Genomic DNA, 26,672 nt, shown 5'->3' on the forward strand with positions numbered 1-26,672 from the left:
TGGAGGGGCATGGGAGTGTTAGAATAGATGGCTCCTAAATCTACCTGTGCTTAGATGCTGCAAAAATTCTCCATTTCTGTTTTTAAAGAAAAAGCTAACCAAAAGTGCCTTTATATGTATTAGTACTAAAATGACTGATAATCCAAATTGGAACTGGGAAGTTGGTGCAATCAAGCTAACATTTCAAATTAATATGCCCCTCTTCTTACAAACCTGATATATGACTCTTTAATACGGAATATTAGAAATATTAAGACCTAGCAAAGGGCTTTAGAGATCATACAGTAAAACTTTCCTATTTTACAGATGAAGCCATTAAAATCAAAGGATTTGGCCATTTCTCGAATTAAAATAGTTGGAAACAGATGTGCAGTCGTGCAGTCTCCTAACTTGCAGACATTACCTTATGATCTAATTACATGTGGGAATCTAATAACATCTTTACAGCAACTGCTATATGGCTAATGGTTTTTTAATGATTTAGTTTCCCAAGATTGTTGGTGAACATTATCAGAAAATGGAAAGCAAACTTTGCCTAAACTGGGCCCCACCAACTAAAATTAAAATACTTTTTAAATGCCAGAACGGTGGCTGGTCCTTAATTGTTGTACAATATACATGCTTGCTGAATGAATGTGCCAACCCAAGCAAAGTATTCCCATCATTGGTAATAGTCCCTACCTCCAACTCAAATCAAGATACTATGAATACAACCAGAATATGTATGACTTTAATATTCTTAAAGTGGTCGATTTAAAAACAAACTATTCGATTTTTTAAGGGAATGCGACCTTATATAATCATAGTAAGCAGAAAAGAGCCTCAGCAAATTCACCGTATTCATTTTTGATAACTGATTCTACAGACAGGCAGTAACTCCTAAACTCAAAATTGCTGTAATTCTCCAAATAATTCGGAAGGAACAAACTTAAAAAGGGCAAATAAATTTGGCTCAGAAAAATACCTACAGCACTTAGGTTGGCAATCAGAGAATTTAGAGTTCGGGCTCAATCCTAATTTTGTACACACAGTAACTATCGCCGAAGCGTCTGACCTCTCCCTGTCCCTCATTTTCTCCTTTAAGCAAAGGAAAAGCAGCGTGTGTGCAAGAGGGTTGGTTTTCATGAAAACAATCTGACCCCAGAGGCACCGCCGCTTTGCGCAGCATCTCGCAACCCCGAGAAGCTCGAGAAAGGAAAATTTCCAAGAGCTGGAAATCTACAGCTACCGCAGGTGACAGAATGTACCAAAACACTCTCGGCTGGCGCCGGAAGCCCCCGCAGGGCCCAGCCTGCAGAGCAGCACCCGGAAATCGGCCACCCGAGGGCCGAGGTGGGGCGTGAGCGACGTGAGGAGGCCCCGTAGCCCGCGCGACCAGGAGGGAAGGCCCGGCGCCCATTTTGTCTGCGGCCTCCGCACCTCCCGCTGTAGTCACCCGAGGCCAAACAACCTATGTGTGGCCCGCAGCTCCGTTCCTCCCCGCGGCCCCGCATCCCGGTCACGGGCTAGGCCGCGACGCGCGGCCCGGGCCCACGCCGACCCCAGCCCCGCCCGCCGCTCTCGCCCCGGCTACCCAGGCCCCACGTCCCGCGTTCCGCCTGGGCCTCATCCTCCCATCCCTCCCCGCCTGGGCCCCGGTCCCCTCAGTTCCGCTGGCTCAAGCCCCCTCCTCGCGCCGCCGCCGGGCCTCGCCCTCTCGGCTCCCCTCACGCGTCTCGCCCGCGTCTCGGGCCCCGGCCCTCAGCCCGGCCTCACGCCCCGCCCGGACCTTACCCTCCGGCAAACAGATGCACCAGCGTGTCCCTCTGGCTCATTCTCTCTTCCGCATGTCCTCCGGGCGCACACGCGGGACGCGGGATCCGGCCGCCGCGATGGCAGGCGGCTGCGTTCTGGGGCGTGCAGTGCCCCAAGGACCGCGAGGGGGCTGACAGGGACACGACTGCAGAAGGAAACCGGGGCGGCCCTCCCCGCGGCACCGCAGCCGCGCCGCCTCTCGCTCCAGCTGCTGCTCTCCACCGGAGCCCAGGAGCCGCGCAGCGCGGCGGGCGGAGGCTGGCTGCCGGGGATTGCCTAGTCCGATGACCACCACACCCCAACATAAACAGAGGCTCTCATTGGCCCGAGCCTCGTGACGTCACGCGGCCGGCATGCCTCTTTCACGTGATCGCTAAGGCTCCTTCCCCCGACTTTTTTTTTTTTTTTTAATGGAAGGGGCCGCCTAGCGGGCGGGAGCGCGTGCGTGGGAGATGGTAGGTCGCCGTGACCTCGCATCTAAGCTGTGGGTTGGTTTGATTGCACTCGGCAGAGCCACGACTCTCGGGGCGCGAAGATCCGAGCTCCCAACTCCCTGCTCCCGGCCACGTGAGAGGCTGGCTGGGTTCCCAGTCTGCGAGCCGAGTGGGATTGTGAGTAAAGCCGCTCTTTCTTTGACTTAACCTTTAAAATAAAAGAGTATTTTTTATAGCAGTTTAGGTTTACGACAAAATTGAGGGCGAGGTACAGAGATTTTCCATTTACCTTCTGTTTGATTCACTTTTAAAAAATTGGATTTATGGCATTTCTGCTTCCTAGTATCTACTTTGGAGTAACAGTGCGTGAAAAGGCTCGTACAAGGATTCTCCTACTCAGGATCACAAACAGTACAGTGTTTACAAATAATGCTTGTAATAGTGGAAAATTGGAATCTATAGGGGAATGGAGAAATAAATTAGAGAATATTCCTACTGTGCAGTATTATGTGGTTATGGCAAGGAGTGAGGTAGATCCATGAGGAAAAAAGTCTCCAAGCCATAGTAACTAGGGCAAGTAGGATTAAAACACTAAGATTAATTTTAGAAAGAAAGAAAAAAACGCATTTACTCATTCTCCTAACCAGCACGTTTCTTGTATGTATACTTAGAGACTAGAGGAAAGAAAATATTTTATTTCTCCATAATGTGGTGATTAAATATCTTTATGCTGATTAATAATTATATATAAGGTGCAGAAATAATGCATAATCTATGCATCACCTACACTGAACAAATGTTAATATTTACCACCTCTTTGGTAACTTCCATTCCATCTGCAAGGCCCTCACCACCCTTCCCCTCCCATATAAGATTATTTAGGGCCCACTTTCTTTTCCTTACAGGGCACTTCCTTCATGAAGTCCTCCACGATTGCCTCAACTATCTATGCTCTTTACCTGCTCCTAAATTCCTACAAAATATATAGACTGCATGCCACTGGCAACGTTCGTCCACTCCACAGTAATTGCTTTTCGGTAAAATGGGCATAAAAGTGGTCACCTCACAGGCAGTTGTGAGGACTAAGTGCCTTAAAAGTATGTAAAGCACCTAATACAGTTCTGTATGGGCACTACCTGTAATAATTAGAAGTATTACTTTACTGCCCTGTATTCTCAGTAGCAAAAATGGCAGCTGATATTTCCTGAGCACTTACTAATGTGCCAAGCTCTGATCTAAGCACTTTACAGTATTCTGTTATTAAACTCTCACAACTACACTATGAGGCAAGGGATGTTAACTCCCCCCCAATTTTTCATGAGAAGACTGAGGTATAGAATAATTAAGTGACTTGCCCAAGATTATCCAGTTCAACCAGAGGAGCTCAGATTTGAATCCAGCAGAGTCTACCTGATTCCAAAGTTTTAGTTGGTAAGTAATATATGGCCATTAGAAGGGGAAAGTTTGAAAAAAAACAGAAAAGTAGAAATACAAATTGGCCCCCTGGCCGTATTTCCCCAAAACTGCTGAATTAACATTTGGGGGGTATGTCTTTCTCTTTTGTGGAAGCTTTACTGAGGTATCATATACATGCCATAAAATTCACCTACATGAAGTATACAATTTAGTGGTTTTTAGTACATTCTCACATATCACCACTACCCAAATCCAGAATATTTTCCTCATCCAGAAAGAAATCCCATGCTTGTTAGCAGTCACTCCCATTCTCCTCTCCCTTTATATCCTGGCACCCACTAATCTATTTTCTCTCTCTCTCTCTGTTTGCCTAATGGGATTTTTCATATAAACAGAATCATACAATATGTGCCCTTTTGTGCTGGGTTTCTTAAACTAAGCACAATGTTTTCAAGGTTCATTCTTGTAGCACATATCAAAACTTTATTCCCTCCTATGCCTGAGTAACATCCCATTGTATGGATACTCCACATTTTGTTTATACATTCCCAGTCAATGGCTATTTGGATTGTTTCCAGTTTTTCTCTATTGTGAGTAATTCTGCCATGAATATTTGTGTACAAGTTTTAGCATGTACATCTATTTTCAATTTTCTTGGGAACATACCTGGCAGTGGAATTGCTGGGTCATGTGATAAGTTCTATGTTTAACCCTTTGAGAACTGCCAGACTGTTTTCCAAAGTGACTGCATCATTTTAGGTGTCTTTCTTTTAAGACAAGAGCTGTAGCTCCACGTGTTGTGATAATGAACGCCGTAGTAATTACATTTAATCAAGCTTCTGAAACTGGTAAAGAGGGAGCCCCTGTTCTGTGCAGTACCAGTTATTCCCATAATGAGCAATAACAATTCATAACGTGACCGTTTCCTTTTGAACTGCCTTCAGACGCCATCGTGGAAGGAGACTCTGACCCCTGCACATTTTGGCTGCTACATTATCGGCCGCCCCTTGGGTGTGGTTGCTGAGGTCATCTTTCTTGATTCCAGGGTTGAAGGGTTCCCTTGCTTGCTGAGTTTTCACAGCACTGTCATCTGCCTACTCTTTTATAATCTTCCTTCCTCACTCCTGTTGACAAGAGCACATCTTTAAGTGATTCTTCAAGACCAGCACAAAGACCAGGTTTTTAGATCCCTTGCCCCTTAACACAAAGTTTTCAGGTGCTTTTCCTGGAGAATGACAGGGCCGGGTGGGTGGGGCCAACATCACGCTTTGGTGTCAGGCACACCTTCATCTCCGCTAGCCTCCCTTTCCTGCTGAGGGGTTTTCTGGGAGTAGTAGTTTTTTTTACTGAGTATAGAAAGAGAAACTGATAGGGAAGGGACCATAAGTGAATGCTTGTCTCAAAACAAATACTCTTATTGTGAAGTTTATTGTGAAGTAGAGGTGACTGCTATTCTACTTCCTCATTAGTGTTGGCCTTGAATTTTAATTGTTAATGGACTGAAGAAAAGTTTTTAATATCCATCTATCTGTGGGGGAGTGGAGCATAGATGGACCTCAATGCCACTTTTCTCCACCATTATTAGCCTCTTTTGGTCTTGCAGGAACAGAAAATTCATATGGCTTTAAAGCCTTGGCTTGGCAACATTAATTTTAAATGTTTGGGTTGGATTTTTTAAAATCTTCATGTTTTTCTTAGCCGTTTTAGTGGGAGGTAGGGAGAGATTGTTTTATATTCTGTTAGCTGGATACCATTTTATTTACTCTTTTCCTTATTTTTGCTTTTAATGAAAATAAATTCAAATAATACAGAGTTGCTTAAAGTAGAAATTGAAATCCTCTCCTTTATCTCCCCTCATAAATCTCACTCCTCAGAGGACGTCATTAGTAAGGGTTGAATGAGTACCCTTCTGGGTACTCCATGCCATGGTGGCAGTCACCTCAGAGAACTTCAGGTTTATACAGCACTTACCACGCACCATGTATTGTTGAAGGTGCTTTACATGTATTTAAATTAGATTCCCCTCTAGAACGTACATTTTACAGGTGAGGAAACAGGTACGGAGAGGTTAGAGGATTTGTCAAGGTGATTCAGCTAGCAAGTAGCTGAGCTGGAATGGTGTCTTGCCAATAGGTTTCAGCCATGAACAAGTTAACTGTGGATTCAGTGAGACTGAAAAATGACCATGGAACGTTCTTGGGGTGAAAGGGTTTATACCCAACTTTATTCTCACAGTGTCAGGTCAGTCACTAGAATCCTGTCCACTCAGAGTGAGTCTGCATGCAGCAAGCCGGTCTCTGCCTCTGGTACTCTCTGCCCCCACAGCCATCTCAGTCTGTCCTCGGTGCTGCCACCACTCCAGCCTCTGCTCTCCTGCAGCCTTGCAGCCTTGCAACCATGCAACAGCTCAGAGTACTGGGTGGAGCTTTTTATATAGAGTCAGTAACAACATATTGCCCACACGTGTAGTGAGCAAGCTGACCAGGGCCAGGTGAGAATCCTGGCCATAGGAACCTTCACTTTCTCCACAGATGGAAACCTAGGTAGTCTGGCTCCAGAGTTTGTATTCTCATCTTCTATTCTACACCATCTCAATTGTTTTTGGTTCATTGAGAATATTAGCTACAGTTAGTACAAAAAGGGGGAGGAGCTTCTGGATAAACCTAAGAAAATGTGCCCTAAGGATAAAACGTGCACTTATATCTGACCTCCAGATGGAGTTCTGAGGGCAGTTGTTCTCTAACACAGATTTGCTCTGCTGTTGAGCCACCACTCCCAGCAGCCACTCTGTTAACACATATATTCAATGATAAAGGTTCTTAAATTCACAGGTGATAAGCAGAGCTACCAAATAGGTAAGTTGTTTGGAGAAATGAATTTTACCCAAAATGAATCAATAGTTTGCTTTAAGGAAACACTATCCCTCTGGGTTTAATTCAGAAGTGTGTCCCAGGAGGTGTGGAAAAGAAAAAAAACGTCCAACAACTTTTCCTACCCTCCAGGACTGGAGTATTAGAAAGGGGGAGAAACCTTGCAATTAATAAATTTTGTTGAGATAAGGGTAACACACCTTTTCATTTTGTCTGGACAATACCTGGTACTTCAATAGTTTGTGGTGATAGAAAAGTACTACACTGCTTCCCATTTAAGAACCCATCTGAAGGGCTTATCAAGGGTCCCTGCTTTGAGACCCAGCTTGCATATTGGAATTGGGATCTTGTTATTACCATTCATTCTTTGTTTTTATTACTAGGTATAGGGAAAATGGAAGTTCCATGGCCAGGATCCTCACCTGATCCTAATATACTTGCCCACTGTGCATGTGCAGTGATGTAATACTTGGCCTACGGAGCAGGAGCATGCTTGCATATGTGTTGGCAGTAAGTCATTATTTCCTGTGTTGCTATACAAAGAGCTCTGCCCAGTGTTTGGGGCAGAGCCTGTGGCAGAGGCAGAGCCTGGAGTGGAGGCAGAGCCAGAAGCAGAGGCAGAGACAGAGATGGACTTGCTGCATGCAGACTTGCTGGATGCAGACATGACTCTAGTACTCAGTCTGCTGCTGTGAGAATGAAGCTTGGTGTAAGACTTTTACCCCCAAATGTTCCATTGTTATTTGGTCTCATCTGAATCCATAGTGGACTTGCCCGTAACTGGGAACCCCCTCTGGCCCAGAGCTATACTAGGTAATAAAGGTAAACAACCCAATTCAAAAAATGAACAAAAGACTTGAGTAAACATTTCTCCAAAGATATGCAAATAGCCACCAAGCACATGAAAAGATGCTCAGCTTCACTAATCATTACAGAAATTCAAATCAAAATCACAATGAGATACTACTTTAAACTCATTTAGATGACTATTGTAAAAACAAAACAAAACAAGCAAACAAACAAAAATAGAAAATACCAAGTGTTGGCCAAGATGTGAAGAAATTGGAACCTTTGTGCATTGCTGGTGGGAATATAAAATGGTGTGCTGGCTGTGAAAAGCTGCATGGCAGTTCCTCAAAAACTTAAACATGGAATTATATGATCCAGCAATTCCACACCTAGGTATAATCCCAAAAGAATTGAAAGTAGAGACAAACATAAATTCCCACCAATGTTCATAGCAGCACTATTCACAACAGCCAAAAGGTGGAAACAACCTAAGTGTCCCATCACCAGATGAATGGCTAAACAAAATATTGTATATACATACAATGGAATATCTATTCAGCTTTTTATAAAAGGGGAATTCTAACACCTGAATAAACCTTGAGGACATTATGCTAAGTAATAAACTAGTCTCAAAAGGATATTATTTTATTATTCCACTTACATGAGCTAACTAAAATAGTCAAATTCATAAAGAAATTAAAAATCTTTGTTATCAGGGATTAGGAGACAGTGTTTAGTGGGTATGAAGTTTCAGTTTGGGATGATTGGAAAATTCTGGAGAAGGCTAGTGATGATGGTAATGCACTTAATGCCACTCAATTGCACACTTTTGAAAAATGGTTAAAATGGTAAAATTTAATGTTATGGATATTTTACCACAAAACAATAATATAAGCAATGCATATGGTTGTTAAAAAGTAAATATATAGTATTAGAAGAGTTATAAGGAAAAACATCAGACTCCCTACCCCATTCCTTCCTATCTATCTACTCACTTTTACTCCAGAAGTGACCACTTACAACTTTTCAGTTTTTCTTTAGTTCTGTAATTCTCAATAATAGCAGCTAATGCTGTTTTTCTTGATTTATTAATTTCAGACATTATCTATTACACTTCTGGTTATAATAGACACAGATTTAGCTCTCTTCACTCCTCTGTTCTCATTTCCCCTACTCCATCTTCCCAATAGTTATACACAATATTTTAGTTAACTTAGCAATTATTTATTTCATTGTGACCATGTAAATTTTGTCCACTGCAAAACTAAAATTATGTATGTTTTTTGTACAAATTTTTACTTAGAGTTAACAATTGCAGTTTCTTTCTCCATTTGTTTAATTTTCTACATGTATCCTTAATTTTTTCCATATACTACATCAGATCTATCAATAGCCTAAAAACATTACCTTCTAAATATTTAAATATCAGTCTTTGAATCCCATTTTTTCCCTCCCTCTGGAGACTTCCCTCCTGGATTCTTCTGTCTTCCTGCTCCAGTGTGAAGTAGAGCTTACTTGGCTGCATGATTGTCATCCTGTAATTTATAGTCCCCTGCTTTTGTCCTAGATCTCATGGCCCTTTTCCTTATTTATTTGTTATTTCATTTTGCTGAAGTACATCCTTCAGCAGCTTCTGAAGAAAAGGTGCAAAGGAGGTATTATAATGCATGCTTTTATATTATCTTCGTAATTGATGATTTGGCTAAGTATAGGATTCTGGGCTGAAAAATCATTTTCCCTCTGACTTTTGAAGTTATTGCCCCCATTGGTTTCTAGCTTCCAGGGCTAATACTGAGAAGTTTGACTCCATTTGTACCTCTGTTCTTTTATATAGAATGTATTTTGTGCTCTTTTAACCTTTTAAGGTTCTTTCCTTTATCCCTGGTTTTGGGAAATTTCATGACAAAATGCCACGATGGTGGTGGGAGTCTCCTCATTCATTGTGCTGGGTATCCAGTGGGCCTTTTCAGTCTTGAAATGAAATCTAGGATTTGCCCTTGGATATTTTTTTTTAAATGGTTTCACATGTGCTAGTTTGGGTCTTTCAGCCCCTGAAGCCAAAAAGCGTACTTAGTGTTTTCTTTTCCCCAGCAAGAAATTAGCACTGGGTCATCACCCTTGGTCAAAGGTCATTGGTTAAAGGGATGGGTTTCCAGTTTGGCAGCAATGCTCTGAGAAGCAGCACTTGACAGGTGTCTGATGAGGTGAGTGACAAGAGTTTCATCTCACAACTGATCAATTCCCTTGAGCCTGGGATGGGGAGAACCCATTCAGCAGCTATTCACCTTCTCCAGGCTCTATTTCAGTTCCTACTCTCTCTTATGCTGCTTAATAGCTGAGTGAACAGAAGCAAAATGGAGAACAGGACGTGAAGTCTCAGCGTACTAGGTCAAAGATGAGTGCTAGAAGGGAAAGCCCCACACCCCATAGTCAGAATTGCCTTGGAAAAGTCTTTAAATCTCTCAGAAGTACAGGATGCTAAGAATTTTTTGTACTTCATGTTTCTCTTGGCTCAATTAATCCTTTAATGTCTTCTTCCAGAATGTCAGTGAAACCACTACCTCTGATTTCTTGGCCATAGCTAAATAATTTGTTTTTCGTCTTTTCATTGATTGGGAAATACCTAAAGTTGTTTTTACAGGTTTTCCATAATTTTGGCTCTGTAAGACTTTTACTTGCAAAAAAAATGGAATAACAGGGATCAGAAATATCAAAAGCCAGGCAAATTACATGAACTATTGTTTTTAAGACACTTAACATCAGACAGTGAAAAATAGTGATTCCTGAGAAATGGGAAACAGTCAGTCATACAATTACCCCTACTTATTGCCTGGATAAAGTTTTTAGGCTACAGCACAGGAAGATAGAAAACCAAGCAGAGCCTGGCAGGCATTCTAGGTTAAGGATGCACAGCTGAGAGTCCAGGAAGACCGAGGCAGCTAGAGTTTGTGGGACAGACTATCAAGAACCCAGGTATCTGCAGAGTCCTTAAATTTTCAGTTGAGTACTGATCAGCACATGCACATGAAGAATACACCTGAGAGAGGCAAAAACTCACAGAATTAGAGGAAACAGTATTTGGCATTCACATAGGCCCAGGAACAGCACCTATTCCTGAATCAGTCAGAATGGAAAAATCTCACAAATCCTGGGGCATTGGGTAGAGTACTCAGAAGGATCTTGTCCCATCATTGGAGAAAAATTAGCCCAGACTAAACACTGTTCTGTTTCTACATAATATATCTTAAAAGTGAGATATGAGGATTAAACTGTGCACAGTTAAGTGCACCCTAGAACAAAAGCTAATCTTTACAAGAATACCAAAATATCCAGCACCTGACAAGGTAGAATTTACCCTGCCTGGCATCAATCAAAGATTACCAGACATGCGAAAAAAAGGCAGGAAAATATGAACTAAAATATTCTATTATAAGTCTTGTATATCTGTGAAGGAGTATAATATCATTTGAAGATACACTGATAAGTTGAAAATATATGATATAAACTGTAAAACACACTAATATAACAAAGTTATACCTAATAAGCCAGAAAAACAGGCAAAATTGAATAAAGAAATACATTCAAATAGAAGACAGAAAAAGGGAAAAGGGCACAAAGAACAGATGGGACAAATAGAAAACAAATATCAGGATGGTAGACTTACACCTAACTATAGCAATAATCATATTGTATGTACATGGCTCCATATGGATATACAATGGGGAAATGACAGCCTCTTCAACAGCTGGTGTTGGCAAAACTGGACAGCTACATGTAAGAGAATGAAACTGGATCATTCTCTAACCCCATACACAAAAGTAAACTCTAAATGGACCAAAGACCTGAATGTAAGTCATGAAATCATAAAACTCTTAGAAAAAAACAGGCAAAAATCTCTTGGACATAAACATGAGTGACTTCTTCATGAATATATCTCCCTGGGCAAGGGAAACAAAAGCAAAAATGAACAAGTACAACTATATCAAGCTGAAAAGCTTCTGTAAAGCAAAGGACACCATCAATAGAACAAAAAGTTATCCTACAGTATGGGAGAATATATTCATAAATGACATATCTGATAAAGGGTTGACGTACAAAATATATAAAGAGCTCATGCACCTCAACAAACAAAAAGCAAATAATCCAATTAAAAAATAGGCACAGGATCTGAACAGACACTTCTCCAAAGAAGAAATTCAGATGGCCAACAAGCACATGAAAAGATGCTCCACATCGCTAATCATCAGAGAAATGCAAATTAAAACCACAATGAGATATCACTTCACACCAGTTAGGATGGCCACCATCCAAAAGACAAATAACAACAAAGGTTGGCAAGGATGTGGAGAAAAGGGGAACCCTCCTACACTGCTGGTGAGAATGTAAATTAGTTCAACCATTGTGGAAAGCAGTATGGAGGTTCCTCAAAAAACTAAAAATAGAAATACCATTTGACCCAGGAATTCCACTCCTAGGAATTTACCCTAAGAATGCAGGAGCCCAGTTTCAAAAAGACATATGTATCCCTATGTTTATCGCAACACTATTTACAATAGCCAAGAAATGGAAGCAACCCAAGTGCCCATCAGTAGATGAATGGATAAAGAAGATGGTGGTACATATACACAAGGGAATATTATTCAGCCATAAGAAGAAAATAAATCCTACCATTTGCAGCAACATGGGTGGGGCTAGAAGGTGTTATGCTCAGTGAAATAAGCTAGATGGAAAAAGACAAGTATCAAATGATTTCACTTATCTGTGGAGTATAAGAACAAAGAAAAAACTAAAGGAACAAAACAGCAGCAGACTCACAGAACCCAAGAATGGACTTACAGTTACCAAAGGGAAAGGGGCTGGAGAGGATGGGTGTGAAAGGAGGGATAAGGGGGAAAAAGGGACATTACAATTAGCAGACATAATGTAGGGGGGCAGGCACGGGGAAGGACATACAACACAAAGAAGACAATTAGTGATTCTATAGCATCTTACTATGCTGATGGACAGTGACTGTAATGGGGTATGTGGTGCGGACTTGATAATTGAGGAAGTCTAGTAACCATAATGTTGCTCATGTAATCGTAGATTAATGATACCAAAATTTTTTTTAAATGTACATGACTCCAGTTAAAAGGAGGAGATAGTCAAATTGAAAAGAAAGCAAGACCCAATTGTATGCTGCCTAAAACATAAACATTAAGACACATATATGTTAAAAGTAAAAAGGGAAAAAGTGTACCATGCTAACACTAATCAAAAGAAAACTTGAGTGGTTATATATCACACAAAGTAGATTTCTGCACAAAGAATATTATCAGGAATAAAGAAAGTCACTTCACAATGATAAATAATCAATTCATCAAGAGGATATAACAATACTAAATGTTTGTTTACCTGATAATAAGGCTAAAAGATATGTATAACAAAAACTGAAAGAACTGCAAAGGAAAATTAGACAAAACTACAATTATAGTCAGATTTTTAAACATCATTCTAAAAAATCAATAGAACAAATCAACAATCAGTAAGCATATACTAGCTTTGAACAACACTATCAACCAACTTTTCCTGGTTGGCATTTATGGAACACTTCTCTCAACAACAGTGGAATACACATTCCTTTCAAGTGCACAGGGATCATTTGCCAGAAAGACCAGACTCCTTGACCAATAGAATATATCTGAAAAAATGTAAGAGGACTCAAGTCATACAAATTATGTTCTCTGACCACAATAGAATTAAATTAGAAACCATAATTTTAGTTGAACTATAGGATTGCTTCAAGCTTGAGTGAATCCACTGCTTATATCATTTGATTCCTATACATTAAGAGTGTGCATGATTCCACTTTTACATGGGCAAGACAGGATTGTGAACTGAATGTAGTGAGTCACTACATGTGTGTGGGTAAGCAATCAAAAAGTGATAAATTGGTAAAACAGTCAGTGTGAATGAGAAATAGAGCACCATCCATTCAAGTGCAAGAAATGAAACATTACAGTTACTCAGATAACTTTTATTCAGCTAATTTTTATCAGTTAGGGATCTGACACATTAGTAGATGCTTTCACATGTATTTTATCATTTGGCTCTTACAACACACCTATGTGTTGTGTTTTAATTGTTGTGCTGTGATTTATTGATTCCTTCTACTTGTAAGAGAGGGGGAGGTAGAGGGACAGAGAGGATGTGGAAAGGGAGAAGAAAGTCCAACTTCCTTGGCTTAGCCCTTCATGGTGAAGCCCCTGCCTCCCTCGCCCTCCCACTTGCCTCCGACTGGCCCTGCAAGCATAGATCACTCCAGGCCAACTGAACTGCTGGCTGTACCCACAGTCACACTGTTGCTTCACTCCTATGGGCTCTGTCCACTGCCCTGGGTCTTTCCAAGGCATGTCTGAACACCTCCCTCCCCTCCTTTGTGCTTTCACAGCACTGTGCTCATCTCTTCAGACCATGCCTTGTGTGCTTCTCAGGATCCTGCACTCCCTGAGCGTCAGGGTTCCTGGCACACAGCAGGCACCACGCCTCCCCAGTTTGGGAACTATCTCATACATGCCTTGGCAGCCTCTTTGGCGCTCGGCATCATGGACAGTCAATAAATATTTTCCATGTGCCTATTCTGTGTCAGGTACTTTCTCTGCAGAGCAACAAGTTGCCAACTGAGTTTAAGATACTTTAGTGTATCACAAACAATATGCTGGTCAACAAATAAAGTAATTTCATACTGTAAAACTATTTTACTGTAAAGAAAAACAAATGATGGTAGGATGTGGTCTAGATTGAGTGGTTGTGGACATATTCTTTAAGGACATGACATTCATGTTGAAAACTGAGAATGATGAGAAAGAACCAGCCATGTGAAGATGGCAGTTATATTAGTTTTTGAGGGCTGCCATAACAAAAATACTACAGATTGGGTTACTTAAGCAAGAGAAATTTATCTATGGTTCTGGAAGCTGAAAGTCCAAGAGCGAGGTGTTGGCAGGCTCCCTGTCTGTGTCTGTCTCCTTATCTCCTCTTACACGGACACCAATCATGTTGGACTAGGTCCCACCCACATGACCTCATTTGACTTTAATTTTCTCTTTAATGATCCTGTCTCCAAAATACAGTCCCTTTTGAGGTACTGGAGTTTAGGACTTCAAAATGTGAATTTCGGGAGGACACAGCTCAGCCCATACAAGGGGTGAAGTGCATTTCCAGAAATAGTTAGTGCAAAGGGCCTGGGTGAGTTTATGGAAAATGGAAGGCAGTGGACAGGAGCACTGTGAGCAAGGAAAGACTGGTTGGAGATGGAGCTGGATAGGTGTCCAGGGGCCTGCTCGGGTAGGCACTTGTAGATCATGGTGAGGCTTTTACTCACTTCAGTGTTTTAAGCACAGTAGTACAAAGACTAAGATTTCAATTTCAAAAGATCACCCTGGTGGTGTATGGAAACTGGAGGGAGGAAGGCAATAAAAGAAAAGGAAATGCGTTTGGGGGCTCTTGCAGGGACGGCTTGGACAGAGGGCTCTTTGAGGAAGGATGAGGTCAGGGTGAGAAGAAGAGTAAGCAGATGGGCAAAGGAAGAAGGTGCATGATACCTTTTATAAAAATGTCATTTTCAACCAAGATTCATCATCTACAATGAGTAGAAGATGCTAATTTAAGAACACTTTACATGAATAGAGCAAGGTCATTCTAATGAGTCTTGGGTAGTATGATTGGAATAGTAAGTGCCATCCATTGAGCCTCTGCTATGTGCTTTATATGTCATTTCATTTCATCCTCATGGCAGTCTGGTGAGAGGACTCAGCACCATCATTGCAGAGATGAGGAAACACTGGTTCTAGTGGAACCACCAGTGAACATCTGAACTGGAAATGCACTCTCCAGTCCTCTCCAGACACTCCTCAGTCCCTGCTCCGTCCACTGCCCTGGGTCTTCCCAAGGCTGCTCACTGCTCACTGCTGGGCTCATGTGAGGGCTCCTTCCTCTCCCGCGAGCAGCTGAGCCCATCTCTGATCTGCCAGCAGAGTGAGCCATGGTGGAGACCTGAGGCTGCATGCCTTTAATAAGATAGAGTTGCTAACTTTGAATGCATGTTTTATTAATTTGTTCTCTATGAGATATTTATCATGAACTCTTGCTAACATAAGGTCTAGGAGCAGTGAGTAACTTTGACTCATGGCAGTCTAAAAGTGCTGAAACTCCCCCAGTGATAACAAATGTACCACTCTGGGGGTCATGTCTGTGGCATTAAGGGGGGATAAGGGAATTCTCTATTTTCTGCTCAGTTTTGCTGTGAACGCTAAACTGCTCTAAGAAATAAAGTCTATTAAAAAAAATTAAACCATCAGAAACAAAACAAAATGAAAAAGTGAAGGCAGGCAGCTTTATTCATGATAACCAAAACCTGGAAAATACCCAGTAGGTGAAAGAATAAATGAACTGAATCATTTATCCATACTATGAAATACAGCTCAACAATAACAAAGAAAGAAGATACACACAATAATGTGGATAAGTCTCACCAACATTAAGCTTAGTGAAAGGAGTCAGATATAAAAGACATACCATAAAATTCCAATACGGCATTCCAGAATAGGCAAAACCAGTCTAAAGGGAGAAAAAGCAGATTGGTGATTGGTCGGAGTGGGAAACTGATTGTAAAGGGTGTGGACATGCAATGGAGGGAACTCAGGGGATGGAACTCATTCATTGAGGTGAGGGAGATACCCTTCATTATAGCGCTGATTATTCGGCTGTATGTATTTGTCAAAACTCATTGAACTGTACTCTTGAAATGGGTGCATCTTTTTAAAGTTATAGCTCAACAAAATTGACTTAAAAATGAAACTATGCACATTTCATGTAACCATACCCATGGGAGACTTCAAAAAAGATACGATTTGGGTATGAAGAAGTCTTGTCTAAACACAGCACGAAACGTAAGTAGCACCAAAGAAACGGCTAGTAAATTAGATTATAGAAGTGAAATTTTCTGATAGAAGAGAAATACCCAATGTACAAAAGAAAAAAAAAGTGACAAACCAGGGGGAGTGTTTACAGCTTGATTTCTCTGTTCTCCCAGCGCTCTAACTGAAACAGTGTGTCAGCAAAGGCCTATGTCTCAGGACGCGCCTCGGAGGGTCCCACCTGGGACTGGGAGATGCAGCCCAGAGTGCGCCGCCAACTTGTGGCTCAGACTGCTCATGGCTGCTACTGGCGAAAATGACCTCACGTGCTTGACGTTAGGGTATTTGTGCAAATCAAGGTGGGACAGGGTGGGGAGCATATAGAAGGATTTTTATTCCCAACCCTATATGTTTATCAAGATGAAGGAAAAAAAATCCCTTTCAGATGAGTTTGAACTGTTTTCTCAGACTCAATATTAAAAAGGAAACAAATGGAAAATATTTCCCCTACCCCACTCCCCTCCTCCACTGCCTCACACCTGAGCATCTTCTAGAAACCTAGTTTCTGATTAACCAAAGCCTAGTTCCAGATCGGATTGGCTGACCCTGCTGGTTTCACAGCTGGCCCCAGGCTTCTCTGCCTCTTGGCAGCTCTGTCTGGATCCTAAATAAAGACAGCCTGGCTTCTGGGCCAAGGTCAATTGGGTTGGCATACTGTGCGGGCCTGGTTAGATACTGTGTCCTGTCCAGAGCTGGCTTCTGGTCTCAGGCCTTGGGCCCCAAGGTGCCCTCCTCAGCCTGCTCTGAAAGGTCTCTCTGAGGCAGGTGGCCTCAAGGCCATGCTCCCTGTCCTGGCCACTGGCTGCTCTGAGAGGAAGTCTCTTTCTGGTGTGTCCCAAAGGTTCTCTCCTTGCCATGCAAGCCAGTCTCTACTTGCTTTGCAGTGAGTTGTCTCTCTTCTCTAGGAGCTTCCTATGGATCTGAACTCACAGAAGTTCTTCTACACCTTCCTGGGCATCTGCTATGTGCCGAGGAGTTAGCTGGAAGCTGGGGACATCCCTTCCCTCAAGGTGCCCACAGTTTGGTGGGGTGGGCAGACAGTAGATAGGCCATAGCATGTCGTGGCTGTGATAAAGGGAAAGTGACACTGGGACCCTAGAAGCCAGAGTGACTCTCCCAGCTGAGGAGATCAGGGAGATTCCTGCAGGAGGAGATGTTTGAGCCCAGACCTGAAAGGCAGACAGGAAGACCTGTAGACGAGGCCTCTGGCAGAAGGCATAGCTGTGTGGAGGCGTAAGACGGCAGAATGAGCTTTGGAGCCTGGAAGCAAGAGGATCCCCAGCTCATTTCTCCGTTAGGCTCCATTTTTCAGAAGCAGCTCTTTATCCAGTTGTTAAGATCCTTCCGACCCTGCATTTGCTCTCTAAGATCTAATACAAAATTTGACAGCTGAAATGGCAACATTTATCATTTAATACAGTATCTGAGGTCAGGAATTGGGTGCAGTGAGATGGGTGGTTCTGACTCAGGGTTTCTCATGAGGTCACAGTGAAGCTGTCCCCTAGGCCAGAGTCACCTTAAGCTTTGACTCAGGTTGAAGAACATGCTTTTAGGCTCACTCATCCAGCTGTTGTCAGGCTTTGCTTTCTCATCATGTGGCCTCTCCATAGGGATGTTTATAACATGTTAGCTGGCTTCAGTGAGGTAGGAGTGAAGGAGGGGGAGAGATAATGAGGGAGGGAGAGAAACAGGAAGGAGGAGGAGGAAGAAGAGGAGGAGGAAGAGCCCAGAGCAGCCACAGTCTTCTATAATCTAATCTCAGAAGTGACATCCCATCATTTCCATGACATGTCATCGATCACACAGACCACCTTGGTGCCTTGTGAGAGGGGGCTACACCAGTGTCAGAACCCAGGAGGTGGCATCACTGGGGTCACCTTGGAGGCTGGGTACCACACATGCTGTGTTGAGCCGGACGGCCTGTGGCCCTAGGTGTGACAGCAGGCGTCCATGTAGCTTCAATGGGGCCACTCTGTCTCACCTGAAGTCACTTAGTGTTGGGTCAGGCCTTTTAGAAAGCCAGACATTTCCTTGCCTCTTCCTGTTTGGGGGGGTGGGGGCTTTCCTTTTGGCCTTCTATCTCTCGTTTCCAGTTTGCAGAAGTCCCTATTTCTTACTCCACTCTTTAGGGGATGTGGACACACTGTGAGCCAGATGGATGGCCAGATCTTCTCCAACTTAACTAACAAACCATGTCTACCTTTTGAAAGTCTAGGTGCAGCCAAGGGATGGCTCTTCTCAAATCTTATTTAATTTTACAATTTCAAGAGAAGAGGAAGGGTGCTGCCACCCACATCTTGGGGAGGTGGTCTATGTGGGGTGGTGCAAAGGACACGAGCGCAAGTCGCAGACAAACCTGAGTCATCATTGGCCAAACCTGACTCCATTCTTAATCTCTCTGAGCCTCAATTTCCTCTTCTGGGAAATGGGTTGCTCTGAGGATTAAATGAAGTAATTCATACAAAGCATTGCTAGAAGTAAGTCGTGGAAAGTCAGTTCTTCATTTACTTTTTTTTCCTATTGGTGGTACTGCTTTTAGTAGTATCACTACCCTCTTCTTCAAGGTAAACTCAATTTTTACCTCTAATTAAAATCTAACACAATAATCAAGCCAATACTGCCATCTCTGTTCTCTAAACTCAAATAGGATTCTGAATGAGCACTTCATAATTTAGTACTTAATTACCTGTCATCTTGTGTTACTTCCTATTTATTTTGTGTAAGTCCTGTCTTCACGGTTAGATTTTAGCTGACTTTCCTAAGTGCCTTTACTAAATAAAGCACAATACAGTAGTCACTCAATAATTGCTTCACAGTTGTTCAAGATACCAAGTGTCCTTGGGAAGCTGGCTGCAAAGTGTGCTTCTTCTTGGAGCTCAGAAAATGTTCAGAAGATAAAGAAAAGAGAAGTAGAAGGGAACAAAGCAGTTGAGTATCTATCTCTGCTATCAAGAATCTCTGCATATAGTTTTGTGTTATTTCACTTGCTCTGATTTTGTGGAGGTTTCCAAATTAACTGCTAAAACCCTCAGCAGGTAGCAACCAGCAGGGAAGCTATCAAACCAGACTGAAGTCATTTCTTTAAAACAGTGGGAATTAACCTTACTTCTACAGAGGAAAATAGGCTCTCACCCTTTAAAACTCTGTTTAAACTATGCCAATCTAATATTAATATGAAAATATAATGCAAACAGTTCTTCCTGCAAGACAGAAGTGCTACTATTTAATAAACCCCTAACCAATGTTTCTTTGCCACAGTTGATGACATGTTTATCAATGTCGACACTATTTTGCAAGAAGGGAAGAATGGTTTCATTAAGGCATCAGCTTTATGGAATCTAGTGGCTGGCTTCAAGTGCTATTTTAGGGACTACATGACATGTACAAATATCTGTGTTGACAGCTCTAGCTTCCTGTTACCAAATGTGAATAAAATTAGTCCTCATTTAAAAAGGAACATCTTATACAGAGAAAGTCAAACTACAGTGTTGGTTCATTAATGCATGTATTCCGTTTATAGAACCTGCTGTTGCAAATGGAAGGTATTTCCAGCACACTGTGTATTAATTGGAAGTTTCTGCAGAAGAGTAACATTGCAGCACTGTTCTGGTGATGACCTGAGAAGCAGGTCATTTTGTGGGTATCTGCTGAAGCTGAGGAAGGGACAGCTCCCCAGAAAAATTTATCATCATAAATAAAAACATGCAAGGGTTCATTGATTGCCTCCAAGAGTCAATGGATCCTAGGTTAAAAAGCTCTAAGGTCAAGCTGACCAAGGAGTTTGGAGTTTTAGGAAGAGGCCGGGAAGTCGGTGATGGCCTGGAGGGTATGGTTGTGTCTCACTGCCTCCCAGAAGGTATCATGGGAGTGCTGCATGAATGTTGTTTGGATGAATGTATGAATGAATGAATGATGAGCTAAAATCATGGTTGGAGCTGATGTTTCTCCACAATCATGTCAGCCAAACAGGTCAATGGCTTTGAGGGAAGTACAGTGTAAGTGACAACGTCATATATGATCTCTTCTGTCCTGCTGAGCACAGTCAGCCTTGGATTGCGGGTGGGGGAACACAGCCAGAGGTGTCATGCCTGTAGGTGATTTCTGAGCCAGTTTTCGGTGGGTGATAAAGACAGCCAGAAGGCAAACCTATCATCCTTTTGCTGGTCCTGGTTCCACTCTAGGAATCCCCATCCCTTAAGGTGCTCAGTCCCCCACGAGTGCCCACCTTGTAAATTTATTCTTACCACACATTTGGTGACCTAATGGTTTACCAAAGGCAGGGGTAGTGGGAGCCACCATCCTCAGTACAGGACTTAGGGGGAGCATTGTCTTTAGGTAATTTAGAAACAGTAATAAAAACTGAGTAAAAGTCAGTCACCTTGATATTACCATGAGTGCAGGTGACTCTCAAGATCAGTGATAAAATTCTTTTTGCTGGGGCAGATGGTTCCCACCACCCCATCCTGAGTATGTCACCATTATGTTCTCTTGCATTTGTTCACTGTCTGCTTGGAGAATGACTTCCCGAAGGGCACATGACTCTCCAGGTGCACTCTTACCAAGTGCTGGGCCTGAGATGCTTAAATAGAATTGCAACATAGTGACCTCAGGAATAAAAGAAGACAAGAGCTAGAGATGGAGAGAGAGGTTCCCATATTGGCACCTAGTAACCCCTGAGGGTTTCCTTAAAATGTTCATTTATAGAAGCTAACAAAGTTTGTATTTAGTTTGAGTTGGATTTTTGTTACCTGCCACAGAAAGAATTCCAGTTATGTAAATACCATGTTAATAGCTATAGGCACAGGAAACTCCAAACACATTTGGTTCTATGTAAGATGTTACGATTTTCTCCTAGTGACAGGGGTGGCAGCTGTGGTTTCTAGGTTTTTCCTGGCTTTGGTGACCCCTGTCATCACTAAACAAACAGACACACAGGCAGGTCCCAGAGACACCTTTCTGTACACATCAGAATGCAGTATAAAGCTGCCTGGACCCCATCCAAGGCAATTATTGACAGAAGTTCACAAAGAACATAATTATAAGGTCACAGTGCTGGGATCTGCGCCCTGAGGGCAGCGCCTTGTGGGGAACTCTAGAGTGTTACACCCTGAACTAGCTGAACCTGCATTTAGAGTTAAAAAAATTCCACTGCATAAGGTTATAGTGAGGAGACCTTAATCAACAGCAGTTCACATGAGGAAACTTTGAAAATACAGTTTTTAAAAGAAACAGAAGAAGCTGTCTTAGGGTTTTTAATTTATCCCAGGCCCAATACCCAACTAACAAATTGCACGGTGACTAAAAAAGCTGGCGATACATTCCCAAGCAGGCCCTCTCTCATTGGTAGGAAGATGATTCCAGTATCTTCAGGCTCACAGGGACCTTCAAGCTCATGACATCTTAAAGAGTGAGATCCTTTTTTATGACCACAAGTCCCCAAAATGGCTGGGAATAGGCCTGCTTGGATCGTGTGCCTATCCCTGAACTAATCACTCTTCACAGGGATAGGAGCTGGAGACGAGACGTGTTTGGGTTCCTTGCCAGCCCTGTGAGGTAGGAAGGGCCATCCTCCCTGGGTGACAGCTCCACCTCCACAGAATCCCGTGGATTAGTCCTGGGAAGTTCCACAAACCCGGAGGTGGGGTTGATGGAAGGTAACAAATCCTGTGAGTTTCAAAACTTCATTTTCTTTCATCACTGCTCCCTTCTTTTTGATAAGTATGTTTAAAGACTGAGTCCAATGAGTCTGTCATCAGTCAGCTTGTCCTGTTGACTCCTCTAGGCTGGAAGCCTGCAAACTGCACCTCCCAGAGTCTCTTTTCGTCTTGCTTCTGTTAGGGTCTTCCAGTACGAGCCACTGGTCAGAGATTGGAAGGTAAAAGAAGGGACGAAGCTACCCTCACCCCCACCCCCAGTTTCTGGTAGTGCTCTGGGCATACTGGGGAGAAGCTGTGGCCAGCAGGTGCAGGCTGTTGGGTATGGCAGCCTCAAAGGTGCAGTGTTCCTGGGCTCTGGGTGACAATGCCATTTCCTCTTTTACGTCTTCAGCTCCAGGGTTAGTAGTTGCTTCCTGCAGTGGCTAATTTTTTGATTTCCCTCTTTGATAACCAATTCTTGGTATTAATTTTTCTTTGTTTAAAACATCTAGAGTAGTTCTGTTTTCCTAATTGTACTAATATGGTTTTCATTTTATTTTGTCAGTAGAAACCTCTTTTTTTCATTAAAATGTTTTTTAACTGTGTCAAAACATACTTACAATTTATCATTGATTGTTTTAAAGTGTGCAGTTCAGTGACATGGGCTCACTGACAGTGCTGTGCAACGTCACCACCATCCACCTTCAGAAACTTCCATTATCCAAGAATGAAACTTTGTACCCATTAAACAATAACTCCCCATTTTCTCCCTCACCTGTCCTCTAGCAACACTATTTTACTTCCTGTCTATAAATTTAACTACTCTATGGAAGAGTGGGTTCATACAAGTCAAATCATGCAGTATTTGTCCATGTGGGACTGTCATTTCTCTTAGCATAATGTCCTCAAGGTTCATCCATGTTGTATCATATGTTAGAATTTCCTTTCTTTTCAAGGCTAAATAATATTCCATCATATGTATATACCACGTTTCAATTATTCATTAGTCTGTTGATGGACCCATAGTTATATGATAGCTTGCTAGGGCTGCCATAACAGAAGTACCACAGCCTGGGTGGCTTATACAAGAGAAATTAATTTTCTCACTGTTCTGGAGGCTAGAAGTCCAAGATCAGAGTGTTGACAGGGTTGATTTCTGCTGAGACCTCTCTCTTTGGCTTGTAGATGGCTGTCTTCTCCTGTATCTTCACATGGTCTTCCCCCTAACTGTGTCTGTCCTAATTTCATCTTCCTATTGGATGGGAGCCCACCTCATGTCCTCATTTAACCTTAATTACCTCTCTAAAGGCCCTGTCTCCAAATGCAGTCACATTCTGAGTATACTGGGGAGTAGGACTTCAACACATGAATTTGTGCGGGACACAATTCAGCCCATAGTAGTGTGCCTTCACCTTGCTGTTCTGAATAACTGCGGCTATGAACATGTACAGATATTTATTTGAGTCTCTGCTTTCTTTTGGGTATATATGCAGAAGTAGAATTGCTAGAGTGTATGGTAATTCTATGTTTAGTTTTTTGAGGGACTCCATACTGTTCTTCACAGCAGCTGCACCGTGATACAGTCCCACTAGCAATGCACAGGATTCCAGTTTTTCCACATTCTTGTCAATGCTTCTGATTTTCAGTTTATTTATTCATTTATTTAAATAATGGCCATCCATCCTTTTATGAGTGTGAAGTAGTATCTCATTTGGTTTTGACTTGCATTTCCTAGTGATTAGTGATGTTGAACATCTTTTCATGTGCTTACTGGCCATTTGTATATTTTCTTTGAGAAATGTCTGCCAACTCCTTTGCTTACTTTTAGACATTTTTTAAAAAGAAACCATATACACATTATAGTACCAGCAATTGAATTTCCTGTGAAACAGGGAAATATTCATTGACAATCCCTAGATCTGAGATGACCACATGGAGCAAATAGTTGGTACAATCTTCCAAAGTCAGCTATCACAAGGAGCAAGCAGGTGAGCTCAAGAATTGGGGTTCTCATTGCCTGGGGTCTGATTCCTTGTTCCTCCACTTAGTAGCTATGTGACATCAGGCAAGTTTCTCAATCTCTCTGTGCCTTGAATTTCCTTACTTATAAAGTGGGAATAATAACTACCTACTTCACAGAGTTGCTACAAGGATTAAAAAAGCTAACAATTAGAATAGAGCCTTGCACAAAGCAAACACTTAATATAAAGTAGCTGTCAGCATTGCTGTTCTCTGGAACCAACCTTCTGGGCTGCCTCCACAGCAGGGCTCTTTCTGATGTCCCTGCCTCCCACTGTTGGTGTTTTTCATTACCCAGTTATCCACAAGGCAAATAGATCTATGTGTGCAGTGGCTACTATATGCTGAAATGTTTTTACATATTGACCTCAATTTTCACAATGACCCTCAACTGTAGCCTGATAATCATGGGCTCTGGCTCGGAGAGCAGCTGGGAAGGAATTCGTGTTCAAATTCCACATATCCTCTCACTATGTGACCTTAGGAAGTCACTTCACATCTCTAGGCTTCAGTTTGGAAAATGATGGTAAGAGTCATTTCTACTTAGGATCACTGAAAGGTTAAATAAGATAAGGCCCATAAAGCACTACAGTGCCTGGCACACAGTAAATGCTAATAGACATTTATTAACTATACCCATTTTATAGATGAGGAAACTGAGTTTCAGAGAACTGAAGTTCTTGCCCAAGATCATAAAGCTGAGGCTGAGAGAAGATGGACCCAAATGATGTTCTTTATTATTTCCCATCTGTGTACATGATTTTTTTGTGCACTTCTATGCATGGTAACAGTGCAGACATAATTCTGTATTTTTGAAATTTTCACATTAAAGCATAATGAATTTTCATACTGCCTAGAGAGATGAAAACGTGGCTATGTAATATTCCATGGAATCATACAGTGTCTTTGTGCCTGTTATTTCCTTTCTTCTCAGTATAAATTCCCAGAAATGGAATTTGATGTTAACATTATTTTGATTCTGTATACAGAACATCCCACTGCCTTCCTAAAGGGTTTATCAATAGTAATTATGGTTGTGTACTGTATTTTCTAGTCTCCCAGAAATAATTGGAACATTGATAATAAAAAAAAAAACGAACAACCTTGATATAGATTGGAAAGAAGTGAGCAGTTTGGGAAGATGATAATCATGCTTGGAAATGAGTGACACAACAGCCATTCCTGAAGGTGAGTGTGCAGTTTCTGTCTGCTAGATGTGACACTCATCGCACGTGCTCAGAGTGTGCACGTTATCTATGAATGACAAGCACATATGAGGGGCCAGGCATTCCAGAAGGGCATGACTTGCTCACTGGGTCCTTGCTTACCACTTGGCTCACCTCCAAGAGAGGCCTCTCGCTCTTAAAGGAACCTGGTTCTGAGGTGCAGATGCCTGAGCGGGAGTTGCTCTCCCAGTTCTACCTCATGATGTGGCGTCCAGGAGAGCTGGGCTGACATCCTTCCTCTCATTTGTCTTAGAATCTGCAGAAAGCTCTGAGAACTGCTGTTCCTTCGTCTGTACAAGATGGGTGATTAGGTAGAGGGTAGCTAGGTAACAAGTGTTCAAAAGGCCTTACACATGTGAAATGATAAGATTCTCAACCCTGTGAAGAGGGCATTATCATTATTTTCATTTTACAGATGAGGAGACTGAGGTACAGACTGGTTGAACAACATGCCCAGGTAATACGGTCTGTAAGTGGAGGAGCCAGGGTTTAAACCCAGGCCCTCAGGCTTCTAGAGTTCTCTTCAGTGTCATGTGCAATGTTGAGTTACATGAAAGTTAACGATTCTTAGCTTTAAAGGCTTTTGTGAGGATTCGGGATTATGGGTTCTAGTCTCATTGTTCTACAGAGGTGGTCATGCTTGCTGAATTTGCCTATGATCTCCATATTGCCAAACCTAATAAACTTTTCTGTTTTCATCTTCCCTGACCTCTCAGTAGCACTGAACCCAGTTGGAACATTTCCTTCTTTTTTTCAAGCCCACAGACCATGAGGTTGGTTTTTCCTTTTTCCTTTTAAAATTTTTAAAAACTTTTTGTTAAAACAAATGTGCACGCAGTGGTTCAAGAAAGGTAAAGTCCATGAATATGAAAGCTGCAGTTTGCAATATATCAACAGGGAGACGAATTAGAAATGGTAGTCATTCTAATTAAACAATCAGGTAACACCATTAAAACTGTCCATTGAAACTCATCAAGACCAGCTATTATACTTAAATTAGAATGTAAACTTTTCACCTCAGGGGACTATATTGCAAAATGAGTCACAAACTCCTCTCACCCCTGTGTGCATGCTCCTTTGCTGTGTGACTTTGCACTCCTCCCATAGAGAGTAGTCCATTTTCCTGTCCTTTGAATCTAGACTGGCTTTGTGACTTGGGTTGACCGATAGAATGCAGTACAAGTGCCATTATTTGACTTTTAAACCTGAGCCTCAAAAGGCCTTACAGCTTCTATTTTTGTTTTCTTAGAATGAAGAAGTCTGGTCTCTAGCCCACTGGAGGACAAGGGATCACATTGACAGAGATGAATTCTTCCATCTGAGGCCCCCTATACCCACTGGCCAATAGCTGGCACTGACCAGATACGTGTGGGAAGTCGTCATAGGTCATCTAGTCCCCGATGAGCCACCAAATGGTGGCAGCCATATAACTGAGGCCAGGCAAGACCAGTGTTTCTTCTGCTGATCCCAGCCCAAGTGGCTACCTCCCAGAAATGTGAGCAAATAAAATGGCTGTTTTTTTAAGCCACTA

General features: G+C 42.2%; 1 protein-coding gene and 1 long non-coding RNA gene across 6 annotated transcripts in view; one reads left to right on the plus strand and one right to left on the minus strand.

Annotated features, from left to right (window-relative positions):
• SLC25A36 (solute carrier family 25 member 36) overlaps window positions 1-2,114 on the minus strand; it is a 40,152-nt gene extending 38,038 nt beyond the window's left edge. For both annotated transcript variants that reach the window (XM_037024761.2, XM_017671231.3), the window contains exon 1: window positions 1,774-2,114. In XM_037024761.2, coding sequence (XP_036880656.1) covers window positions 1,774-2,099 — 326 coding nt within the window. In that variant the 5' untranslated portion in view covers window positions 2,100-2,114. The remainder of the gene's footprint in view (window positions 1-1,773) is intronic.
• Window positions 2,115-2,171: 57 nt separating this feature from the next.
• On the plus strand, window positions 2,172-26,672 carry LOC108403871 (uncharacterized). Of its 4 annotated transcripts, none has more exons than XR_012129552.1 (5): window positions 2,172-2,405; window positions 6,898-7,024; window positions 24,970-25,103; window positions 25,861-25,914; window positions 26,391-26,672. It is a non-coding gene; the product is annotated as an uncharacterized lncRNA (long non-coding RNA). The 4 variants fall into 4 exon arrangements; XR_012129551.1 differs by lacking the exon at window positions 6,898-7,024 and adding an exon at window positions 25,557-25,598 and having other exon boundaries at window positions 2,180-2,405; window positions 25,858-25,914; XR_001854812.3 differs by lacking the exon at window positions 6,898-7,024 and adding an exon at window positions 25,557-25,598 and having other exon boundaries at window positions 2,181-2,405.

This window comes from Manis javanica, chromosome 3, assembly GCF_040802235.1.
Source record: "Manis javanica isolate MJ-LG chromosome 3, MJ_LKY, whole genome shotgun sequence".
Lineage (NCBI taxonomy): Eukaryota > Metazoa > Chordata > Mammalia > Pholidota > Manidae > Manis > Manis javanica.